The sequence below is a fragment of the Delphinus delphis genome, chromosome 2 (assembly GCF_949987515.2).
Source record: "Delphinus delphis chromosome 2, mDelDel1.2, whole genome shotgun sequence".
Taxonomy (NCBI): Eukaryota; Metazoa; Chordata; class Mammalia; order Artiodactyla; family Delphinidae; genus Delphinus; species Delphinus delphis.
The window spans coordinates 100315136-100337534 of record NC_082684.1 but is presented as its reverse complement, the minus strand read 5'-3'; the positions used below and the strand labels follow the sequence as shown (position 1 = coordinate 100337534).

General features: G+C 60.3%; 1 protein-coding gene across 2 annotated transcripts in view; it reads left to right on the top strand.

The window, feature by feature from the left end:
* APBA2 (amyloid beta precursor protein binding family A member 2) overlaps positions 1-22399 on the top strand; it is a 186272-nt gene that overhangs the window by 161394 nt on the left and 2479 nt on the right. For both annotated transcript variants that reach the window (XM_060005300.1, XM_060005301.1), the window contains 6 exons: positions 1236-1322; positions 7060-7245; positions 10928-11107; positions 11965-12177; positions 13682-13801; positions 20498-20638. In XM_060005300.1, coding sequence (XP_059861283.1) covers positions 1236-1322; positions 7060-7245; positions 10928-11107; positions 11965-12177; positions 13682-13801; positions 20498-20638 — 927 coding nt within the window. The remainder of the gene's footprint in view (positions 1-1235; positions 1323-7059; positions 7246-10927; positions 11108-11964; positions 12178-13681; positions 13802-20497; positions 20639-22399) is intronic.

Sequence of the window (22399 nt, the reverse complement as noted above, 5' to 3'; positions counted from 1 at the left end):
TGGGCAAGGAAGGGACTCACGCATCTCCCTCTGCCCAAGCCACCTTGTGCTGGGTGTCTCCAGGCACAATGGAACGAGCCTGGCTTTGCAGACCTGCAGTGGGGTGTGCTTCCCCCAAGGCGATGGACCCCACCCACAGTCACCCCGTGCCCCCCTGACAGCTGGAGCAGGACAGTGCGGACCACAGCCTGCTCCTTGGGTCTATAGTCCGGAGAGCTCAGAGGGGTCGGTGTAGGCAGACCAGACCTTGGTGCCAGCCAGGGCCAGCGGTTACCTCCATGAAGAATTGTTCTTTCTCTCGGCCAGGAAGATGCTCAGGGTCATTGCCAAGGGCCGCTTCACTGATCTGCTCGCAGCTGGCCAGGCAAACAGTGATAAGAGGGTCTCCATGAGGGACCAGCGTCCCCGGCATAGAGTCCCCACCCCAGGGATTTGCTGGTGACTGTAGGGCTATGGACCCTCATCCACAAGTGACTACAAAGTGACCAGAAAGGAGTATTTATCTTGGTGGAGAAACCCAAGAACTCGCATGTCACTGCCACTGCACAGTAGTATTTAGGATCCCCTGTGACAGGCTGTCCCAGTTTAGGGCAGACCCCGAGCAGTGCATTCAGCTTCCAGAACATTCTTTTGCACATTGCTCCAGCCGTATGATGGGTGTACCCGGGAGATGACAAAATGGGCATCTGTGGGCTGGCTTCTCCAGTGTCCTGTGAGGGCAGCGCCCCGTCTGGTTGAGGTCTTGCTTCCCTAGGGTTTTTGGAAGCTGGACCGATGCTGCTGGGGGTTGACATGACTGTGGCTTTAAACTAGAAGAAAATGCAGATATGCTAATCCACCTTCTTGGAAGAATTCCTTCCCCTTTACCTGGGGATACTTGGAATCCCAAATCCAAGAAATGTAGCTCTAATCCACAGACCCTGTGTAGCCGCCGCGTTCCAGAAGGGTGGGCAGGCGGCTGCAGTCTGGATGCTGCGACACGAGCCCCCCAGCGTCCAGCCCCCTCCGGGCTCAGCCTCCTGGAAGCGGTCCCCCCTCCCACTCCTGTGCCAACTGTGCTGAGCGAGCTCACTCAGCTGGGATGTGCTGGGGAGGCCTGTGTTTAGACTCCCATGGCCGCCTCTGCTAGGAGCTTCTCCCTCTAGGGGCGCTCAGGGTCCTTCGTGAGATTGTCAGGCCTTTGTTTGAGTTAGTTTTTTTAAAGGTTTGTAACAGTCTCCACCATCCTTTCTTAGAATTCTGAGGGGGATGCTCAGACGCTCACCGAAGTGGACCTCTTCATCTCCACCCAGAGGATCAAGGTGTTAAACGCAGACACACAGGTGAGCTTTGGAAGACGGCGCTTTAAAATCGTGCGCAGGAGCTCCCAGGAGAGCCAGGTCGAGCTGCAGACCCCGTCTGCGGGGGTGACATGGCGTCCCCGGGACAGTCCCCCCCGGCCCCTGCTGTGAAACGTAGAGCAAGCTGGGGGCGGGCAGCAGCCTCGGGCCTAGTGGGGTGAAGCTGGCGATCAGGTATGCACAGCAGCAGGGATGAAATAGAGACACCATGAAGGGGAGCCGGGTAGCGGGGGGAGGGCGTGTGCTCACCATCGGGATTCTGGAACGGCCCTCTCGAGGCCTATGCGTGCGGGGCTGGGAGACGGAGCTAGAGGGTGGAGATGCCCGTGGCCCTCCGCACTCCCCCCCCGCCCCCCGCCCTGCCCCAGCCCCAGCGGCGGAGCTCCAGAGGGGAGGGTCCTACGATTTCCTGCCTGTAAACCACGTGCCCAGCTCGTGTCTGACCTCAGTTCTTCTCGTCTTCCTGTGCCTGGATCCGTGCACAAGCCTGCCATTGTGGGGAGACAGGCGAGCAGACACAGGAGCCAGGTGGAGGGGGCTGGGAGCTGGGTGTGGGCAGGGGCACGGGTGGATGAGCTTTGCAGTACAGGAGGGAGGGAGGTGGCCGAGGACAGAGATGGGGAAGGGCCCCACTCGTTCTGGGGATGGGTGAGGCCGGCCAGACGCTGGGGTGCCGGCCCCTTACTTCTTGCTGTTGGCAAGTGGTCCATATCGCGACGCTGAGTATGTGGGCAGCCAGTTCCCCAGACCTTCTGCCCGATGGTGTCACACCCAGCAGTGACCTTGTCAGACTCAGGTACAACGTCAGAAATGCGAACTGGTGATTTTCTCTTCTGTTCTGCTTCCAAGTTTTACTGTCTAAAGTGCTTCTGTGCAGAAGAGCTTCTTTTTTTCTTTTCTCCTCTTTTTTTCTCTCCCTTTTTACTGTGGACTCCCAGATTTTTTTTTTTAAACTTGTGTTATAATCCCTTACCATCGTTATTCTCTTGGGTGCTCAAATCACCCAGATCTGGCCAGGGCCTTCCCACTGGGCCCTGTGCCGTCCTGGCAGTCTGCCCGTGGTCTCGGAACACGTTCCTGAGACAATGAGATGTTCTCCGCCCTCCTTGCACTCCCTGCCCGACACCTGGAACCGGCCATTCTTCAAGGAGCCGTGGTTCCTGTCCATGGGGAGGGAGGCACAGAAGCAGAGACCTGGGTTGCTGGCTCTGCCCATCATTGCTGGGGGGCCGTGGATCCTGGGCCCTAAAGATGAACCGAGCTGGACAGTATCTGTTTTTAAAAGCCAGGAGTTCATACACGTGCCTCCTATTTGAGACCAGCTCCATAGGGTCCTGCTCACCTGCCCCCTACTCCGTACGCACCCTGGTCCCACAGTGTAGATCGTGGCTCCTGACTCCCTCAGTGTGTTTTCTCGCTTGGTCTCTCCTGGGGTGGACCATGCCCATCGCTGGGCTGCTGGGAGGAGCACAGCTTGGCTCTCAGGTAGTGGATGAGCTGGCTGTCACCCCTCAGGACCCCGTGGGCGGGAAGACCTGACATGTGGGGACAGAGGAGGCTGCAGGGCGTGTCTTGGAGTGGCACCGTGACGTGGCTCCTGCTGTGGCTCCCTCCCAGCCCCCGTGCCCTGCTGTCCGGCCACCGTCTTGGCCCTCTGATCTTTGTGTCCAGCTGCCCTGTCCCCCGTGGGGCCTTGAACTTGGCGAGAACTGAGGGAGCCGCCCAACCAGGTCAGGCGTAGGACACTTCACAGCCTCGGGCTTTGTTTCCTGATCTTTCGTGGGCAAACTGTCTGGATTAGATCCTCCCTCCCGCGCCCCCAGCCCTCATCCACCCACCTGTCAGGGTCCCCGAGGCCACCCCAGGTTCCATAAGTTGATAAGAGGCCTCAAGGGATTCAGCATATAGTTGTACTCAAGGCTGTGATTTACTACGGCACCAGGATACAGAGCAAAACCAGCGAAGGAGAAGATGCCTGGGGCTGAGCCCAGGGAAACCCAGGGTCCTCGCCTGATGGGGTCACGCAGGATGAGCTGAACTTCCCAGCCGCGAGCTGCGACGGCACGTGTGAGACGTGGGCCATTGGTAAGCTCGAGAGCGTCAGCGCCCAAGGTCTTTACTGGGGGCTGGTCACATAGGCACCTGTGCTGTCTGCCATGCGTCAAAGTCCCAGGCTCCTGAAAGCAAGCGGGGCTCAGGCTGGAGCACGCTGCTTGCCCAAATGCCTCAGGCAAGGTGAGCCGGTCTTATCATGTCAGGTGGCATGTCGGGAACCCTCCTGAAATCCAGGTTCCCAGACGGGCCGAAGGCCACCTGCGGGCAGGCTTTCTGCGGACAGTGTCAGGCCTGTTCTGTCAGCCCTTCTCTGATGCTCCTGCATCAGCGGAGACTGGAAACCGGGCCCATCCCTGTGAACTTGAGGACTTGGACAAGTTTCCGGACATCTCGGAGCCCTGTTGATTCTCAGAGGAGAGTCCGGCGCCGGGCCCCTTGAAGGACAGATGAGGCGACTCAGAGCAGGGCTCACATATGCCAGCCCCTTCCCCTCACTCCTCCCTTCCCTCCTCTGGGTCTTTGGTGTCTGAACAGGGCCCGGGGACAGGGCGTCCGTTCCCAAGAGTGGGCAGAGCCAGAAGCCACAATTTCCTTTGCTTTGCTCGTTCAAGGTCGGTCCTTAACACACGTGGGCTTTCCATCCCGCCAGCCGCAGCATCGTGGCCAAGTCACGCACAGCCGCTGCCCAGACCAGCATCTGTTGGCCGGTGCTCACCTCCCGGCTACAGAGCAGGGCTGTGCTGTGGTTTTGACCATCTGTCTGTGCTGGCTCTTGGCCCTGTTGTGTTCTTCCTGAAGCTTTGCTTTCGCCACGTCGCTTCTTGGGTTCTCTCCAAGAGTCCTGACTGCCACCGTAGACCTCCTGGCATCTTCTCCTTCTCCCACATGCTGTTCCCTGCCCACATCCTCTGCGGAGGGCTGGCTGAGCCCCCATAGTCACAGCTCCTGCCCTGGGGAGCCTCTGGTGGCTGCTGGAGGTGCCCGTGGCTCCCCGGGTCTCTGTGGACAGGAATGTTTCAGAACCACAAAGCAGGAGACCTCGGGGTTTTCAGCCTATGTGGGCTGCCCCAGGGACGTGCTACTGATGACTGGGATCTGGTGTGGAGGAGGATGTGCCCCTGATCTCCAGCGGGTCAGGTGTCCTGGGGAAGCCCGAGGCTCCCTAGGGCTCAGGTTCAGGGCCACTGGGTTGGCCGAGCTGTGCCAGGCCAGGGGAAGGGCAAAGTGAGGACGGCATCCAGGACCACCAGGACAGGGTCCTCGACGGGCAGCATCTCGCTGGAGGTCCCGGGCAGGAGGCAAGCTGGTCATGGTCCTTCTTATTGCCCCTCCAGTGGTCTTTGAAGTTCAACTTTAAGAGTCCTCCCCCTTCTCTGGTTGAGCTTCACCTCTGCTCGTCGGAGGTATTTAAAGAGTGTTTTCATTTCCCATTTTCCAGCGGAAAGCCCCCGTCGCTCTGTCCCATCGGGCTCTCCTCACTGTGGCAGTTTGCGGCGTGGTCGGTGCCCAGCATCTTGCTCTCTCATTGTTCATCTCCTCCTCCCGGTGTTCCTGTGCATCCTCACAGCCGGGTCTCCCCACGTGGGGAGTCCTCGTTCTTCAGGGGAAGCAGCTCCCTCCTGGGTCTGCTCCCCACCAGCAGGGAGAGTCTGCTCCCCCGTCCGTGCCCACCCACCTCCTCTGCGGACCCTGGTGGGGAGTGAGGGCTGGTGGCCTCATCCTGCATCTGCTTTGCAGGGAGCAGGTCTCCTGTGGGTTGGTAAGCAAAGCCCTACCATTGATGGGGCCCTGTCCCCCTCACATGAAGAGGCCCTGGGGGAGAGAGAGAACTCGGGGTGTTTGCACACACGGTTGAGAACTAGATCTGGTGGGATTGCTCTCTGTTCTCTTCCATGATGGAAACGTCAATGACTTTTCTTGCTGGAGTACAGCGGGTGTCTGGGTCATTGCTCGTAGCGTTCTTGACTGGGAGGTCAGGGCTGGTGGGAGAAGCAGAGGTGCCCGGCTCCCGAGGAGCCCCCATCTCACTGGGAAGATGGGACACACCTGGTTCCCTGTGTGCTCAGGAGAAAATGCTGGCCGCCCTGAATAAGACAGGCCGGGTTCCCTGTCTACACACCCTGGAACCTCGGAACTGGCCTTGGGGAGAGGGAAGGTCATGCAGGGTTAGCTGGGGGTGGGGGGTGGGGGGTGGACGGTGCTTCCTAAAGATGAACTAACTGAGCACTGGCCCCTGCAGGCTTTGGGGTCACCGAGAGCGAGGAGAACAGGAGCTGGGAAGGTGGGTCAGAAAGGTTCCATGAGCCGTGGCCTGGCTGCCTGGCCGAGGTGTCTGGGGAAGCCTGGCCAGTCGTGGGCACTGTGGATCGTTTGAGAGTTTGCTCCGAGGTCGCTGAGGATGAACTGGAAGTGTGGTGGTAGGAAACTGGTTTGACTGTAAAATAAGAAATGTTAGCAGAGAAGCTGGGAGGCAGGAACAGATGCAGAGACTGTGGGAACTCGAGTGGCCGGTTGGGGCAGGAAGGGGACGAGGCCACGTGGCGGGCGGCCTTGTCTGGGAGGAAGCGGGCTCTGCTACTGACAGGTGCTCGGAGATGGGGAGGAGCTCATTTCTGACACCTGGGGGTTGAGTCAGGTGTTTCTGAAAGTGGCTGGAGATCAAGAGATGCTGAAGAGCCACCTCCACTGTCCCCTTTCCAGCGGCCCCTCCCGGAAGGGGGTTCTTGTGGTTATAAACCGCAGCCCCCCACCCCGAGCTGGCCAGAAAACACAGCAGCTCCAGGAAGTGTGCAGAAGTGGCTTCTGTGACGAAGACGGGCTGCAGAGGTTGCAGAAATGCCCCATTTTCTTTTCTGGAAAGAGGACAAAGGCCTAAAGGACCAGCTGATTAGTTTCTCAGAGCCTCTGTGTGCAGCCTTGTTAGGTAGGGGCCCCGGGAATGATGCTTGGTAGAGATTTCTGCCAGATGACAAAAGCCATCGAGAGGGATGGGCCTGCCAGGCCCCGGGGGGATTGAAAGACTGCGGAGACCCATCCATCAGAGTCAGGCGGGCTGCCTCGGGAGCCCCTGCCCAGGCCCATGCTGCTTGAGCTCCTGGGACGAGCTCAGCCCTGGGAAACACTGGCTCTGGAGCCTTCCTCCTCTGCTTGGCAGGAAGTCTGAGCCAGGCGCCCTCCTTGCAGGGAGAGGCGCCTTCTCCAGAGACACAGATGGCCTCCGATCGAGTGGGGACGGGCCTCAGCTGCTGCCCCTCCTCCATAGGACCGGGAGCCCCACCCAGCATCATGCCCCCACGAGCATCATTTTGGAAGCTGCAGGGCTAAGGTGAAGGCACATCACCTTGACTGGGAATCACCGCCCTAAAATGCTCTGTTCGCTGGGGCAGTGGCTCTCTACCCTGGAGACTCTGTCCCTCAGGGCAGATCTGGCCACAGCTGGAGATCTTTGTGGTCGTCACAACTTGGGACGGAGGAGATGCCACTGGCGTCTAGTGGGTGGAGGCTAGAGATGCTGCTAAACGTCCTCCTGTGCCCAGGACACCCTCACAGTATGGAATGGTCCAGCCCCAAACGTCAGGAGTGTCAAGACTGAGAGCCCCCAAACTTGGATGTTTTTTAGGGCTTGTTCCCTGTAACGCAGGCCCTCTCATGCCTCTCCCGCCAGGAGACCATGATGGACCACGCCCTTCGCACCATCTCCTACATCGCGGACATTGGGAACATCGTGGTGCTGATGGCCAGGCGCCGCATGCCGCGCTCAGCCTCCCAGGACTGCATCGAGACCACCCCCGGGGCCCAGGAGGGGAAGAAGCAGTATAAGATGATCTGCCACGTGTTTGAGTCTGAGGATGTAAGTAAATGCTCGGGCGTGATGTTCCCCTCCCGACGGCCCAGGCCCCATGGGCTCTGTGGTCCCAGGAAAGCACATATAGGATGGGGATTCTGTGCCCCATCATGGACGCTTCCAGTGGAAGTGGTGATTTTTCTAACACTCTGAGTTTGCAGAGACCATGAACACAGCTCTGTTTCGCTTCATGAAATAAGTTTTTCAGGAGCTGTTTGCAAATGGAACCGTACTTAAATATGCCGAGGAGCTCTTTGACAAGGTCCTTTAACAAAACCTTGTTCTCCCCAAATAAAGTAGCCCTTGACTAACTTTTCTGTTGAGATGCACGCCCCACACTCCAGGGTTGCAAATGGGGAAGCGCCTCTGCTTCTGCTCATGGCCATTTCAGGCCATAAGAAGTTGGAAAATCCAGTGCACCCTTGGACAACATGGGTTTGAACTTCGAGGGCCCACTTACCCATGGACCTTTGTCAGTAGTAGATGCTACAGCGCTACACCGTCCGCCTTGGTTGACTCCGCGATCATGAACCGCGGACACGGAGGAATTGCGGGTACGGAGGGCTGACTGTAAGTTAGACACAGATTTTTTATAGACTGTACAGAGGGTCACAGCCCCTAATCCCCATTTTGTTCACGGGTCAACTGTAATTCTGACGTTTAAAATACCGCAGACTCGGTAAGAGACCATAAGCCCTTTGACTCCTTCCTTGGATGGGATGAGAGCATCTTTCTGAGCCTGGAAGAGGGAGAAAGGGACCGGGGAAGGGAGCTGCAGGGCAGGAGGTGAGCGGGGTCTCTGGGCTGCCCCCCCAGGGCAGGTCTGATTCAGGATCACCCAGGAGGCAGCAGCTGAGCTGTTCTTGGGGCTGTTGCCAGAGCAGGATTTTAAAAAATTCTCTCTCCTCCACGGATGCTTGGAAAGGGCATTCTCGGTTACCAAGGGCCTTGAGGGCGTGTCAGGGACCCGGAGCAGTGGGGAAGGGTCCCAGTGTTTTCATGTTTGAATGCAGGGTGGGTGGAGGCAGTGACCTTTTTGCTGAGAAATTGAAGTCACCTACAAGTGCTCTGAAGCAGTGACACATTTATAGGAGAGGAAGTTTACCTACAGACTCACCAGTGCACACACGTGTTCCTTTCACCATTATGCAGATGTCTGTGGACACCTGCATGGGAATTTTTGTTTGGCTCATGGCTCGAGGAATCTCTGAGACCCGGCCTGAGGGCATGTGATGGGCCCTGGAGAAGGGCTGTGGTGATGGGCAGGGAAGGCAAGAAACAGGCCAAGTGGCAGGGGGTGAACAGTCTGCTGGCTCGGGGAGCAGGAAGGGGCTCCGAGGTGCCCACCGTGCCCCGGGTGCTGCTGCGGCCTGGGTTTCTCTATTCCGTGGGAGAGAAGGCTGAGAGCACAGGTGGGGGCGGGGCTCCAGGTGGTCCTTGAAGGCACATGGGAAGGATGGGCTGGGAGGGGCGTGAGGGGATGCAGCAGCCATCCTGGGAGTCGGGCCCTGATGGTGGCCCCATGCGGGTCCGACTGCTGCTGGGGTGAGTGGAGGATCCAAGGGTCCAGTGAGAACAGAGGGGGACACCTGGAGAAAATGGAAGGTGGCCCTAAGGACCCTGGTGGCCCTCTCAGACTTTCCGTTTCCCTTCTGTAAAGTGGAGGGCAGTGCAGGTGAGCCGAAGAAGTGAAAGGGCTGGGGGGGCAGGGCAGCCTCCCTCGCTATTCGCCCACCTGCAGGAGGCCCCCTCTGAGTCCCAGCCTCCAATGCCAGCCCCTCGGGGAGGCCCCCGTGACGCTCCCTACCTTTCTGGGCTCACAGCCTTGGCTGTGACCTGGGGGCAGGGGCGATTCTCCATGACTGGCCCCAGCTCAGGTGGCAGGGATGCCAGGACGCAGGGCAGATGGGGGATGGGAGACTGCAGCCAGCCGCTGGTGGGAAGACGCCGAGGTTCCCGGACTGTGCCCCATGGAGCCCAGGCATGGACCACCTTGCCCTCCCAGGTGCTCCCCCAGGTGATGGGCGCCTACCAGGCAGAGCTCAGAGGGGAGGCTCAGGGCAGTGGGCAGTGGGCAGGGGGAACGAAGTGATGCTCTCACACCCCCTTCCCAGCCAGGGGACCCCAGTCAGAGGAAGATGGACCCAGAGGCCTGGGGGCAGCTGGTGTCAGCAAGCCTGAGACCCCGGGGGGGCAGGGCACATCCAGGCCTCCGGGTGGCCCTCGGCCCTCCACCCTCCATCCTGGGACCAGCCTCCTCCTGGAGGCCCCATTGGATCCTCAGCTTGGCCTGAGCCTCGGGCCAGGCGCCCTCCAGGACCTGCCACCGCGGGGCTCCCTCCACTGTCTCCATACACGTCTGGGCCAGTGGCGCCACCTGGTGGTCCCGGGGCTCCGTGCCTGTGGCTGGTTCTCCCTCTGAGCAGAGCCGCCAGACTGCCAGGACACTGCTCCTGGGGGCGGGCAGGGCTTGGTCCTGCCTAGTGGACCCGGGCTTCGCTCCTGCAGACCGTTCGGGGCCCAATTTGGGAGGGCCGTCTGGTCTAGAATCTAAGGGCTCCAAGCTCTCCCTCTGTTATGCAGCCCAGCCCGCTTTCTTCAAAGGCTTATTCATTTGCAGCCCGAGAATCATGCAGCGGGTAGAGCAAGAATGGGATTCAGGCCGAACCCCTCAATTCCACGTGTTTTCAGGCCCTGTTGACCCGAGGTTTGCTGAGGGGTCCCACTGCTGTCCCCCGGCTGCCTGGCTGCCAGGGTGCTTGACGTGGCCCAGGAACTGGGTCCTTAGCCCTCACTTCCCATGGTCCTTTATCTGCACACCGGCAGGTGGCATGTAAGCTTTGACAGTGACTGTTCAGAGTCCAGGCTTCTGCAGTATCAGATACAGTCCAGTCCATAGAAGTGGTCCTGTTGAAGTAGAAAGAAGTGATTTGCTCCACGATTTGCCCTGTGCTGGTGTCCCCAGGGCCGCATGCTTCTCGTTGGCCTCAGCCTGACACGTCCACACGCCCCACGAGAGCAGCTGGACACACATCCTGCCCGCACCACCCCCCCGCAGCTGGACTGGGTCCTGTTGCTCCAGAGAAGTAAATACTGGGTGGGTGACTGACAGTCTCTGTGACGTTCCCCAGAGGATGCACCCCCCAGTCAGTGTTTGGAATAGGATGGGTGGGGGACTGCCCTGGCGGTCCAGTGGTTAGGAGTCCACGCTTCCACTGCACAGGGCATGGAACTAAGATCCCGCATGGGCCAAGTAAATATATTTATTTAATAAATATTAATTTAATTTTAAATAAACTAATTTAAATTTCATTAAATTAATTTAATAACAATTAACAAATATTTAAATAAATAAAACACACTTGTTAAAGAAAAAACGATGGGTGAAAAGAAAATATAGTACAGTCGCCAGTGAAAGCAATGAAACTATGATCATTAGCAAATAATTCATAATTTCCCCAGACGTTATTGGAAACTGTGCTTTGTCTTAGGATGTCTGGGATGTAAGGGAGCTCGGGTGGGGGCAGGCAGGGCACCAGCAGCAGAAGGGCTCCCCCGACAGAGACCCGGGCCACGGTCTCTCTATGGCTCCTCAGAGCGCAGGCAGGGGCCCCCGTGCAGGCTGTGCCGTGGTCACCCCTCGGGGCCCGTGCGCCTGCCCGTCTCCATTGGGCGCCCCTCCCCACAGGCTCAGCTCATTGCCCAGTCCATTGGCCAGGCCTTCAGCGTGGCCTACCAGGAGTTCCTGCGGGCCAACGGCATCAACCCCGAGGACCTGAGCCAGAAGGAGTACAGCGACATCATCAACACCCAGGAGATGTACAACGACGACCTCATCCACTTCTCCAACTCGGAGAACTGCAAAGAGGTGGGTGCCCGGGGCGGGGGGCACAGCTGGCAGGCGGGGCGGGGTCGAGCCTTCCTGGTGTGTGGCCCCTGCCTTCGCAGCGAGCACTTGTGTGGGAAATGCGGTGCTGTTGTAGGGAAGAAGCTGCTGACGGTCAGTCTTAAAATGACCTTGAAAATGTGCCTTTTAATGCTGCTATTAGATGTGGGCTCAGCCCCTCGAGGTGTTTCTGGAAAGCGTGCGGGAGGCATCTTGAAAACGGGGAACTTGGGGCTCTGCCCAGGGTGCTGGGAAGCCGCCCGTAGTGAAGCCTTGGCAGGTTCCGGTGGGTTTGCTCAGGGGTCTCTAGAAAGTTCTTCAGAGAAGAGGAGCAAATCCCTGGGGGTGGCCTGTACCCTAACTGCTTGGGAATGAGTGAATGATCCTGGCTTGTTGCTGAATGGATGAATGACAGGCAGCTTTCTGTGAGTGACCCGTGAGGCAGAGAGGAAATAGAAGGACTTTTCCAGACAAGAGCGCCGGCCGGGCTGGGTGTGCATCTGGACTCTGAGAACACGTCCCTCTAGCCTCCGTGTGTTTGGGGGGAGGGGTGGGTGCGGGAGCCGGGACACTGGGGCCGAGCTTGGGGCTAGAGGAGGGGGTCTGTGCTCCTGGTCCCCAGGATGGTTGGGTGGGTCCCAGGAGGCCTTGGGAGCCAGAGCTGGACGAGGCCAGGGAGACAGCAGGCTGGCCGCGAGGAGGTGGCCTCGGTTCTGAGGGCAGGACAGGCACCTGGCCCGGGTCGGCTGGTCCTTCCGGGATGCTGGGCAGAGGCCCAGCCCCCAGCCCCCAGCCCCCATCTCAGGTGGGCCTCTCTTACCCTACCCATTTCCTTGCAGCTGCAGCTGGAGAAGCACAAGGGTGAGATCCTGGGTGTGGTGGTGGTGGAGTCGGGCTGGGGCTCCATCCTGCCCACCGTGATCCTGGCCAACATGATGAATGGAGGTCCAGCTGCCCGCTCGGGGAAGCTGAGCATCGGTGACCAGATCATGTCCATCAACGGCACCAGCCTGGTGGGGCTGCCGCTCGCCACCTGTCAGGGCATCATCAAGGTGGGTGCGGGGCCCCACCTCGCTATATCCTCGCTGCTTTGTAATCCCCCCTCACCCGCCAGAATGCTGAGCCCAGAGAGACCCACCCAGTGACTTTGAACCCAAGACTGTACCACGGCCCTGACATCAGAGAGGGACCTGGGCTGCCCCAGGTGAGGGCCAAGGACCTGTAGATGTCGGGTGACCAGCTTGTCTTAGTTTGCCTGGGACTTTTCACCTGCTGGGTAAACAGGGAGGTTGGTTCCCCTGCCTGGATCTGAGCTGGGAGGCTGCTCTCACCGTCTGACCCGTGAGCCTGCAGGTTCGGGAGATGCAGACCCTCCCTAGAGAGAGTCACGCTGAGGGGACACAAACAGGTGGCCCCTGCTTGTCTGTGAGAGCCCCCCGGGCTGAAGCGTCAGGCAGCCATCCAAGGGGAGCTCGGCATGGCGGTGCCTTTGCTCTGTTCAAGGGTCCAGACAGTGGCTCAGCCTACGGGGGGCCATCTGTCCCGCGGCTCATTCCCTCCAGCCCTGCTGTGGTCTCGGGGCTGGAGGATGGGCCTCTGTTCTCCCTTGTCACTCAGAGATGAAGGCCCTGTGAGGGGGCTCCTGGACCTGGGGACCCAGTCCCAGTGGGTACTGTGTAGCTAGACAGACAGACAGGCACAGAAGAGGCCTTCATCAGAGGTGCCAGAGGCTTGGCCAGCCGGGACCCTCGCTCTGAGGGCTGCAGCTCCTGGGGCAGTGTCTAACCTGGGCTGTGATGGGCGGGGTGGGGTGGGGTGGGGTGGGGTGTGTGTGTGTGTGTGTGTGTGTGTGTGTGTGTGCGTGCGCGCGCGCGCGCGCACACGCGCATATGCACACGTGCACAGAGGAGGAGCTCCCTGCTGCTGCAGCCACGTTCAGGCCGGGCCCCTTCCCCTCCCCCCACCCAACCCCAGGACCATGGCCGCAGCATCCACTGTCCTCTGGGGCCTGGGGCCTCCCTTGGCCTGTCTCGGCACAGACACCAGAGCCTCCTGCTGACAGGTTTCTGCTCTGCCGGCTGCACCCTGTCCTCGCCCCACCCCCAGCATGAGAGTCCATCACTGGAGGATGCTTTGTTTTGAGGAAGGCGCCCCCACCTTCCCAAACAGGAAGTCCTCCTGCACTCAGCATGGCCAGGGCCCCTCCTGGGCACCACCAAGGGTGACCTAGTGCACAACCCGCCTCTTGGTTATGCACAGGGGCGCTCGGAGCCTGGCCTTGCCCCCAGGGCAGCTTTTTTTCTCCCAGGTCAAAGGGCACACCAGAGCACAGGGGCCACGGCACGCACTGCCACCTGGGATGCAGTACCCCTGCATCCGGTCAGGGTGATGCCTGCATCCACGCACAGAGGGACACCAGGGCTGAGAGGGGCCTGCCTGACTCGGTCCCCCAGCTCCCGGGGCTCTGCCCTGCCACTGGCTCACCCTCCCAGGCCCCTGAGGTTGTCCTCCCAGTGGCATCTGATACCCACTGGGCCTCCCGTTCCTGCTCCGCAGGGTCTGAAGAACCAGACACAGGTGAAGCTGAACATCGTCAGCTGCCCGCCGGTCACCACCGTCCTCATCAAGCGGCCGGACCTCAAGTACCAGCTGGGCTTCAGCGTGCAGAACGGCATCGTGAGTCCGCTTGGCAGCCTCCACCGTGCACGTGGACGGCCTGGTGCAGGGAGCTGGGGGGCAGCTCTCCGTCCCTCCAGAACCGCTCCTGTCTGAGGGGGCAGGTCCAGGCAGGGCGGGCGGGCCAGCGTGTGGTCACGGCATGGGTCCCTCCAGCCCTGCCCTCGGCACCCTCGTCCCAGTGGTGGCTGTTCTCTGCAGACCCCAGCTCTAGAGTGGAGGGAGGAGTCCTCCCACCCCTGCAGTTGGGACCCGCAGCCGATGGCAGTGTCAGAGTCACTGTGTGCAAGACACCCACCCACTCATTCATTTGTTCATTCATTCATTCGCTCATTCACTCACCCATTCCGAGCCGTGTGTGAGGTTCCTGAGCTGTGTCAGGCGGGGCCCCAGCCACTGAGGAGGCAGGAGGGCCTCCAGGAGGAGGTGATGCTGGGCTTGAATGAGTGCTGGTCTGGCCAAAAGTCTGTGCCTGTTCCTCAGGCTGGAGTTCTTCCCTCCAGAGTTCCCACCTCCTCTCTGACCCTCTTGAGCTCTGTTTCCTGGGTCGTTTCTCCTGCAAAGGTCCCAGTGGGCAGGGAGGGATGTGGCCACAGATGGAGGACAGAAGAGGGAAGGCCGGTCATTTCCAGATTGCTTACGCTAGCCCAGAGTGTTAAAAAGCCAAGGAAGAGATTGTGCGGTGGATGGGGGTGGTGTCAGGTTGAGGGGGAGGACGTGTGTGTCCCTCCACGGTCACAGAGGGGACACATCGGGAGAACGTTCTAGAAACAGGACTACAAATGAGACAGAATTTCCCCCGTCACTACCTGGCGCAGCAGTGTGGAGCGTTTACACGGGGCCGGGGAGAGTCACAGGACATCTCCGTCCCCTCTGGGTTAGGGCACACTTGCTGCTGTAACAGGTGTTCCGCGGATCTCAGCGGACTGAGAGCTGATCTGTTGTTTGGGTCACAGTCCAGCGTGGGAGGGGCTTCGCGCCACAGGGTCGCTCAGGGGCCCAGGCTCACCACCCCCCAGGGCGCTCTTTGTCTGACGGGCGCAGATGTGGCTCTGGCCATTTCTGTCTACATCCATCTGGCCAGACAGGGCTCAGTCACATGCCCCACAAACACAGGGCTGGCCGGGAAGGTGGTTCAGCTGGTGCCCAAGACGTAGAAGGAAAGGGTGTGGGTGCATCTGAAGCTGACATTGGCCGTACCTTCCCAGCTGTGTGACACTGGGCAAGTCACTGAAGCTTTCTGGGCAGATTGAGAAAATCCATGAAGTACCGAGACCTCCAAGGAGGGCCCACTGGGCCCAAACTCTGCAGAGAAGGAAGGCCCCTTGGCACCATACCCAAGCACGGGGGCCCAGCCAGGCTGTCTGCACCCCCTGAGAATTTCTTTCCGGAACATGGCATCTGCCCCGGGAGTTGGCCAGTTGGTGGTCCAGCTAGCGCCACCCTGCCCGGCTGCTCTGCACACACATGTGTCCGGGGCCGTGCAGGAGGTTGCCCAGGGTCCCTGCCTGCAGCTTCTATGCGCACCGTGTGGATGGGCCTGGGAGCAGCTGGGCGGGCCTTAGACCTGCCCCTGACACCCTGAGCCACCATGCAGGGCCTGCCTGGGTGCCGTCCGCAGGACCTCTCTCCCTGGGGTGGGGGCAGGTGGGTGGTAGGGAGGACTGTCAGTGACCGGCAGCCCCTGAGACGGCCCTGCTTGTGTGACCCTGAGGGCTGCCCCTGCCCTGCTGGGCAGCCTTGTGGGGCCCAGGCTGTCCCTCCTGCATGGCCCCGGGGAGCTCGCCATCTAGGTGGGCCTGGTTCATGGTCTTTGTAAGATGCAGCCCCTGTCCTGCTGCAAGCCTTGCAGGGGGATGGCGTGATGCATCAGGGCCGGCTTTCCCCTCAAGGCCAGGCTCCTGGGGGGTGGCCAAGGGCTTTGCCTGTTCTTGGGGCCCGATGCGCCCCCCCAACCACCAAAAAGCAAAATCCTTCCCCTGCAAATACTCCCTCCAGCCAGTTCATTTTAATCCTCACTACAGCCTAATAAGGAGCATGGGGACTGGTCAGGAAGCTGGGGCACAGAGAGGTTTAGTAACTTGCCCTGGGTCACACAGCTGGGGAGGCCGTAGGGACCGAGGTGGGGAAGGGGGACGAGGAGACACAAGAAAGGGGGCTCTGCCTAGAGTTTTATGGGGGCTGAATTGAAGCGAGCGGGAGAGGAAGGGGAGGCAGTGGAGAGGACAGGTGTGGGGTGGCCTGAGTGTGGCCTGGCCCTGAGCCTTCCCTCTCAGAGATGGGGGAGGGGAGGCTGGCGGGGGTGCATCCCTGGGGAGTTACAGGAGGGGTCTCTGCGGCGGGGGTGTGTGGGGATGTTCCCAGGTTGGTATGAGTCGCTGGGAGGCTGAGGCCAGGGGGGCTTCCCACAAGGTTTGGGGGTGTCGGGTTCAGGGTCACAGCAGATCTGGGGTCTGGAACTGGGGAAGTATTACCCGCTGATTCTGAAGGCAGCGTTGCCAGGCTGCCCTTCCCGGGTCACAGGTGTGCACACAGGGGTCCTGGTGCCGCCCACTGCTTGGTGCCTCTGCTGCTGGTCCAGGGTCCGAATCCCACGGTGTGTGTGCTTGGGGCCAGCTGTGGACGAGGAGCTGCGTGGCCCCCAGCGCCACCCACCCACCAGCTGGCATCCTGCCTCTGTGAATGGGGGTGCGCGTGCTAGGGGCCAGGAGGCAGGGGCCATGGTGGCTCCCGGGGGCTTCCCTGCCCTGAGAGCACCCGGGAGGCGGTGGCTGGAGAGCAGGTGGCGGAATGCCAGGCCGGAGGTGGTGTTTGTTGGCCCCAATGCAAACCCGGTGCCGTTTTCTGCCTGATGCCTCCAGGAACGTTGCCTGTGGCAGGTGCCTGTTTCAATGTCTGGGGTGAGCAGTTAGGTGAAGTATGTCCCAGCGCTGGGGCATCAGGTACGTCTGGGTGTTGTCAGGTGAGGGGGAGGGGCCCTCTGCATGGCTGTCAGTGTGCACACACCGGTGCGTGTGCGTGCGTGTGTGTGTGCGTGCGCACTCAGGTGCGTGTGTTTGGGGGCTGCCAGCCTGAGCACTGGCCCCGAGAATCTCAGTGTAGCTTGTGTTTTCTTTAAAGCAAGAGGCCCTGTGGCTGAGAAGCTGGATTACCTTGTGAAATCTGCCCCTCTCTCCCCCTTTTCTTTTGGCCCCGACTCTCTCCTAGAACTTCTGCTTTTCCTGGTTTTTTTGTTTTTTTTTCAATTGTGGTAAAATACAATTAACATGAAATTTACCATCTCAACCATTTTCCAGCGTTAAGAACGTTGACATTGTTGTAGAACCAATCTCGAGAACTGTTTCCATCAGCAAAACTGAAAGTCTGTTCCCGCGAACACTGACTCCCCACCTCCCGCTCCCCCAGCTCCTGGTGACCAGCGTGCTACTTCCTGTCCCTGTGAAGTTGAATATGACATACTTAGGTACCTTATATGAGTAGAATCATACGGTTTTTTGTCCATCTGTGACTGGCCTGTTTCACTCAGCAAAATGTCCTCAAGGTTCATCCACGTCGTAGCATGTGTAGCAGGATTTCCTTCCTTTTTAAGGCTGAATCGTGTTCCATTGTGTGGAAACACCCCATTTTGGTTGTCCGTTCCTCCACTGATGGACACTTGGGTTGCTTCTATCTCTTGGTTACTGTGAACCGAGCTGCCGTGAACATGGGCGTGCAGGACTTCTGGTTCTCCAGTCTGTCTAGTTCCATTGCTGCAAGACTTGTAGGCCTGCTGGGGCATCTGTCTGGGGTATCAGTCCATCTGTCTGTCAGTTCTAGGAACCGGGAAAGGCCACCATCTGGCCAGCTCTTCCTGCAAACCTGGGGCTTCCCTCTAGAGCCCGTGTCTGTGCGTTGGTCTGGTTAGGGAGGGCATCCCCTGTCCCCATGCACAGATGAGGACACAGGAACAGGTAGCTGAAGGGACCTGCCCCAGGCTCCCTTCTGGGCAGTGGCGGGGCAGGCGTTGGCCTGCATGGCTGTCGTGGGGAGCTTGCCCTCTGCCCGTATCAGATGCTGGAGTGTGTGGTCGGCGTCAGTGGGCGAGTGCACACGTGGACCTGAGCCATCTGTGAGCTGTGCAGGGGCTGTCCTGTTTGCATCTAGGGTCCCGGGTGTCAATAACCAAGTCACAGAGGTGCCTACAAGGCCCTGTCGTGGCCAGCCAGCCGCCTTTCCTCCCACTGGGACTGCAGGGCCCGCAGAGCCCACAGATCACATGGGCCCCGCAGATAAGTTCCCTGCGTCCCTGGAAAAGTCTGCTGACCCCTGAGTTAGTCCTGCACAAGTGCTTTTCCCATTTTCAGCTTCATTACGCCCAAAGTACAAGGCATTCGTTTGCAGACAGGCCCCAACTGAGCCAGTTAACGCTCCTTCTAAATGGACCCCTCCTCTCTGTTCCCACAACACCATGGAAGAGATCAGGACGTCCGCAGCTGGGAGACACCAGCGTTCCTCCTGAGAGGTGCACCCTGAGAAATTAGAGCAGCCCAAGGCCCTGGGTTCTGGGGGCACGCCTCGTTTCGGAAGACCTGCCGCCCGCACGCATGTGTACGTGCATGTGTGTTTGTGTGTGCATGTGTACAGGCGTGTGCCCACATGGCCCTCTCCTCAGCACTTTCTGCTCCCCTCTTGCCCCCTCTGCCAGCCTGGCCCCCCAGGTTCCAGCCGAGGTCCCCTGCCAGGGTCTGAGTCCATCTTCCTGGCAACCCCCTCTTAAGGTGCAAAGCTATTTTCTCCCTCTCCCTGTCCCCTTCCCCTCTTTACCTTCTGTCCCCAAATCTCCACCATGAGGGAAGACTCTACCACTAGGGACTTAGGGAAACAGCGCCTGCTACGGGGTGTCCCAGCTTCCATCAGGAGCACCTGGGCCCTGCCTGACACCTGCCAGGTCTTCCTGAAGCCTGGATCTTCGAAGGGCACAAAATGCCCTTAAATCATCTGGGTGGGGGGGGAGGGGATAAAAGTTAATCCTTGATACTGACAGGTAGGCAGAGCCTTCACAGCACAGGATGGCTGCTCCCCTTACTGGAAAATGGGTGGTGGGCTCAGCCCGCTTCTCTTTCTCCACCCTGAGTCCGGTCTGGCCCAGGTGCTGCTGTAGGAGTGGCCTTGGGCTGTGACATCAGCCTGCATCTGTGTCTCCTTCTAGAAGAGAGGGGTCCTGAGGACTGGGAGGGACCTCGAGGGCTTCAGGCACCGCACTGGGATTTACACACACCTACGCACAAAGTGGATCTGGAAAGACCACAAAACAGATGACAGGTGGGAGTCCTGCAGGGGTGCCAGGGCCAGCCTGGGGTCAGTGGCCTTTCAGCCTATCTCAGCCTTCAGAAGATGCCAGGCCAGTGCCGAGGGAGAGCACAGGCAGCTGGGCTGGAGGGGTCCTGTCTGGGGGTGGAGAGTCAGCCCCTAGCCAGTGGAGCAGCCCGGCCAGGGCCGGGATGGGAAGGGGCTCTGACCCAGGTACGGGCCCCAGGTGGCATTCGTCACAGGGCATGGAGGAGGCCTCGCAGCGTTGAGCCTCGCGGTGGGAAGGGAAGAACACCAAGCCTGCGGGAGGCTGGCCGTCCTGCCTGCACCTGTGCCTCCTGCGGGCAGGCCAACCTTGACCTTGTAGGAGGCTGGCCAGAATCATACGAGGACCCCTCAAAAGCCCTAAAAAGCTTCTGGTGGCATTTTTGGGTTGAGGAAACCGTACAGACCAAGGCCTCCGTGGGTACAACGAGGCTGTCAGGTGATGGGGGGTGTCCCCCGGGCACTCGGGGGACAGGGTCCCACCAGCCTGGGCCTCTCCTCCCACCAGACTCTGGGCTCGGCCTTCCTCATTCTCAAACATGTCTGGTACAGGGCAGCCTTCAGGCAGGACGGCTGGGATACTGCTGCAAGGGGCCCAGGGTAGAGGTGCCTGGCGGAGGTGGACAGGGGAGACCTCCAGTGCGGGTGTGGCTGTTCTCGGGCAGCCTCGGCCCCAGGGACATTGCCGTCTGCCCTCGGCTGGGGGTGGATGAGAGGCCTGGCGCCCTGCCTGTTCCCTCCCGCCCCAGCCTCTCTTGCTGCAGTGCTTTCATCCCACCCCCCTCCCGTGGCTCCCACAGGGCCCCGGGGACCCCCCCGGGCGCAGCAGCCCCCCCCCCAGCTCTCCATGGGCCCTGGGGCTGCTCGCCCTCCCTGCTGTCTGCATGGACCCACCTTCTGACACCCAGTGTTTAGTGGATCTCACACCCATGGGGGCTGCATCATCTCTTTCCATTTGTCGGCTGGTGAAATCACCACCTCCCCGTGATGGGGGAGCAGTGACCGTCTTCACTGGAAAGAGGAGCAGAGTGGCTGCTGGCGAACCTGCCAGATCGGCTTTACCTGCACACCTCCCGGCCTCCACACCCCTGACCCAGGAACAGAGGCTCCGGGGGGCTGGGGCGGGGTGGGGGGGCAGATTCCAACCAGCGAGGGCGGTGGCGGGGGGCGGGGGGGGACAGGCATTCCAAACCGTAACCTCCCAGTTGGTGAGTCGGCAGACGGCATGTAGGAGCGTCTGCCCGGGGGCTTCATCCTGCGTGTGATGAATTCTCCTCCCCGTCGTTGGGGGCTGGAGGCGACTGGCGAGCGTGGCGGGGACCCTGTGCTGACCCGACCACCCTCCGCCCCCGTGTCGCTTAGATCTGCAGCCTCATGCGCGGGGGCATCGCGGAGCGGGGCGGCGTCCGCGTGGGCCACCGCATCATCGAGATCAACGGGCAGAGCGTGGTGGCCACGGCCCATGAGAAGATCGTCCAGGCGCTGTCCAACTCGGTGGGAGAGGTGAGAGGTCACTGCCCGAAGCCAGAACCGGAGCCCAGATGTTTCCATGGCCGACATCTAATCCCCGAGGGCGTGTATAAGGTGCTGGGGAAGCACCCCAGAGCAAAGCCTCCCTTCTGGGCAGAGCCTGTCCCTGCGGGGACCTGGGCACATCTGCTGGCTGGCGCGCTCCCACCCGGACCTTCCTGAGCCTCCTCCGGGGCTGCATCAGCTGAGCACGGCTGTGTCTCCCACGGGGGAGCCTTCTGCAGGCGGGCTCTGGCACCCCCTCCTCACCCCGGGTAACTGTGGCTGATGGGATGGGGGTGGGCATTCGCAGGCCGGCCCTGCTGTGCTCCCCTCTCCCACTCCGCTGGCTGTACCCGCCTCCTTTTCTGCTTCTTTCTGGCATCAGTGCGATGCCATGCCAGCGTGAGGGTGGACGGGGTACAGAGCGGGGAGCTCAGGAGGGAGCAGGGTACCTCAGCGGGGGACGTAAGATGCTGGGAGTGGGGGTACCAGCCCAGTGCTGGGAAGGAGGCCTCCCCGGTGCAGGGGTGTGTGTGTGTAGGTGTGTGGGAAGCAGGGAGTCAGGGTGAATGGGTGAGTATCTCCCTGGGTGAAGCCTGGGTGACAGCAGCGCAGAAGGGGCAGACAGCGCTGAGTGGCGGGTGACACGGGACGGCTGTGGAGGCAGGTGCTGGGCGGGGAGTTTAGGTTTGATTCTGAGGGCGGTGGGGACCCAGGAGCTGTGTGGGGAGAGGGCATGGCTTCCTCTTTGGAGGCTGGTGGGGGGAGCATGTGCTGTTCCCTGAGGGGCCTTCAGATCATGTCCGGTCAGGACACCTTTCCTGGGACCACGTTAACCCACTCAGTATTTTGTGAAAGTCCCAAGGCTGGGGGAGGAGGCCTGTTTCCCTGCATGGGTGGTGGCAGACAGCAGCTCTCAGGAAGGAGGGGGCCAGGTAGGCGCCATTAGCCTTCTCTTACAAATGGCTTCAAAGAAAAGAAAATCCAATTGTCCTAAGTAGACGCCTCGAGACAGCCGCCCCGCTGGGGCCATCAGTTGGGCGGGGGAGCTGGGCTGGGAGCGGGAGAAATGCGTCCGACTGTCTGGACCTGAGGTGAATGGGTATCAGTCAGGCTGGGCCTCAGGCCCAGGGTGTTGGAAGCCGGTCCTGGCTGGTCCTGAGAGATGAGCTTGTCTGCCTGTGTTTTCCATCATCCCTGAGCACATTCGGAAAAGGAGTCACCGATCACTAGATCTGGTGTTTTGCTGGGCCTTGCGGGTGGGTTTCAGATTGAGGAATTAGAATGAATCTGCTGATGGGAAAAGGCACTGCAGGCTGATGAAGGAGCAAACATCTAAGTGGATCAGACAGATCCTGGTGTTGGGGGCCAGGGGGGGAGCCTGGGTGACAAGAAAACGCTTCGGCCAGACTGGCCATCTGGGTTGGTCAGATAAGGCCCGAGAACGGCTTGCCCGAGGAAGGGCAGTCCTGGGGGGTTGGCTGCACGCCCCTGGGGGTGGCTGCACCTGCGGCCGCCTCTCCCTGGGCGCTGGAGGTCTGCCAGCCCACCCCCTAGAGCCACGGTCACCCACAGGGGCCTGAGCACGGCTGGGTCCCCGGCTAGCCTGCGGAGCAGAGTGCTTAAAGGAAGCAGAAGCAGAGCCTGGGGCCCAGGCGGGATTTAGGGTATGTGCCCCCCACGGTTGGCCTCTCCGGGCAGCCGTCTCTGTGCCTTGCTGGCGTACCCAGCCTCTGTGGTGCCAGGGACTGA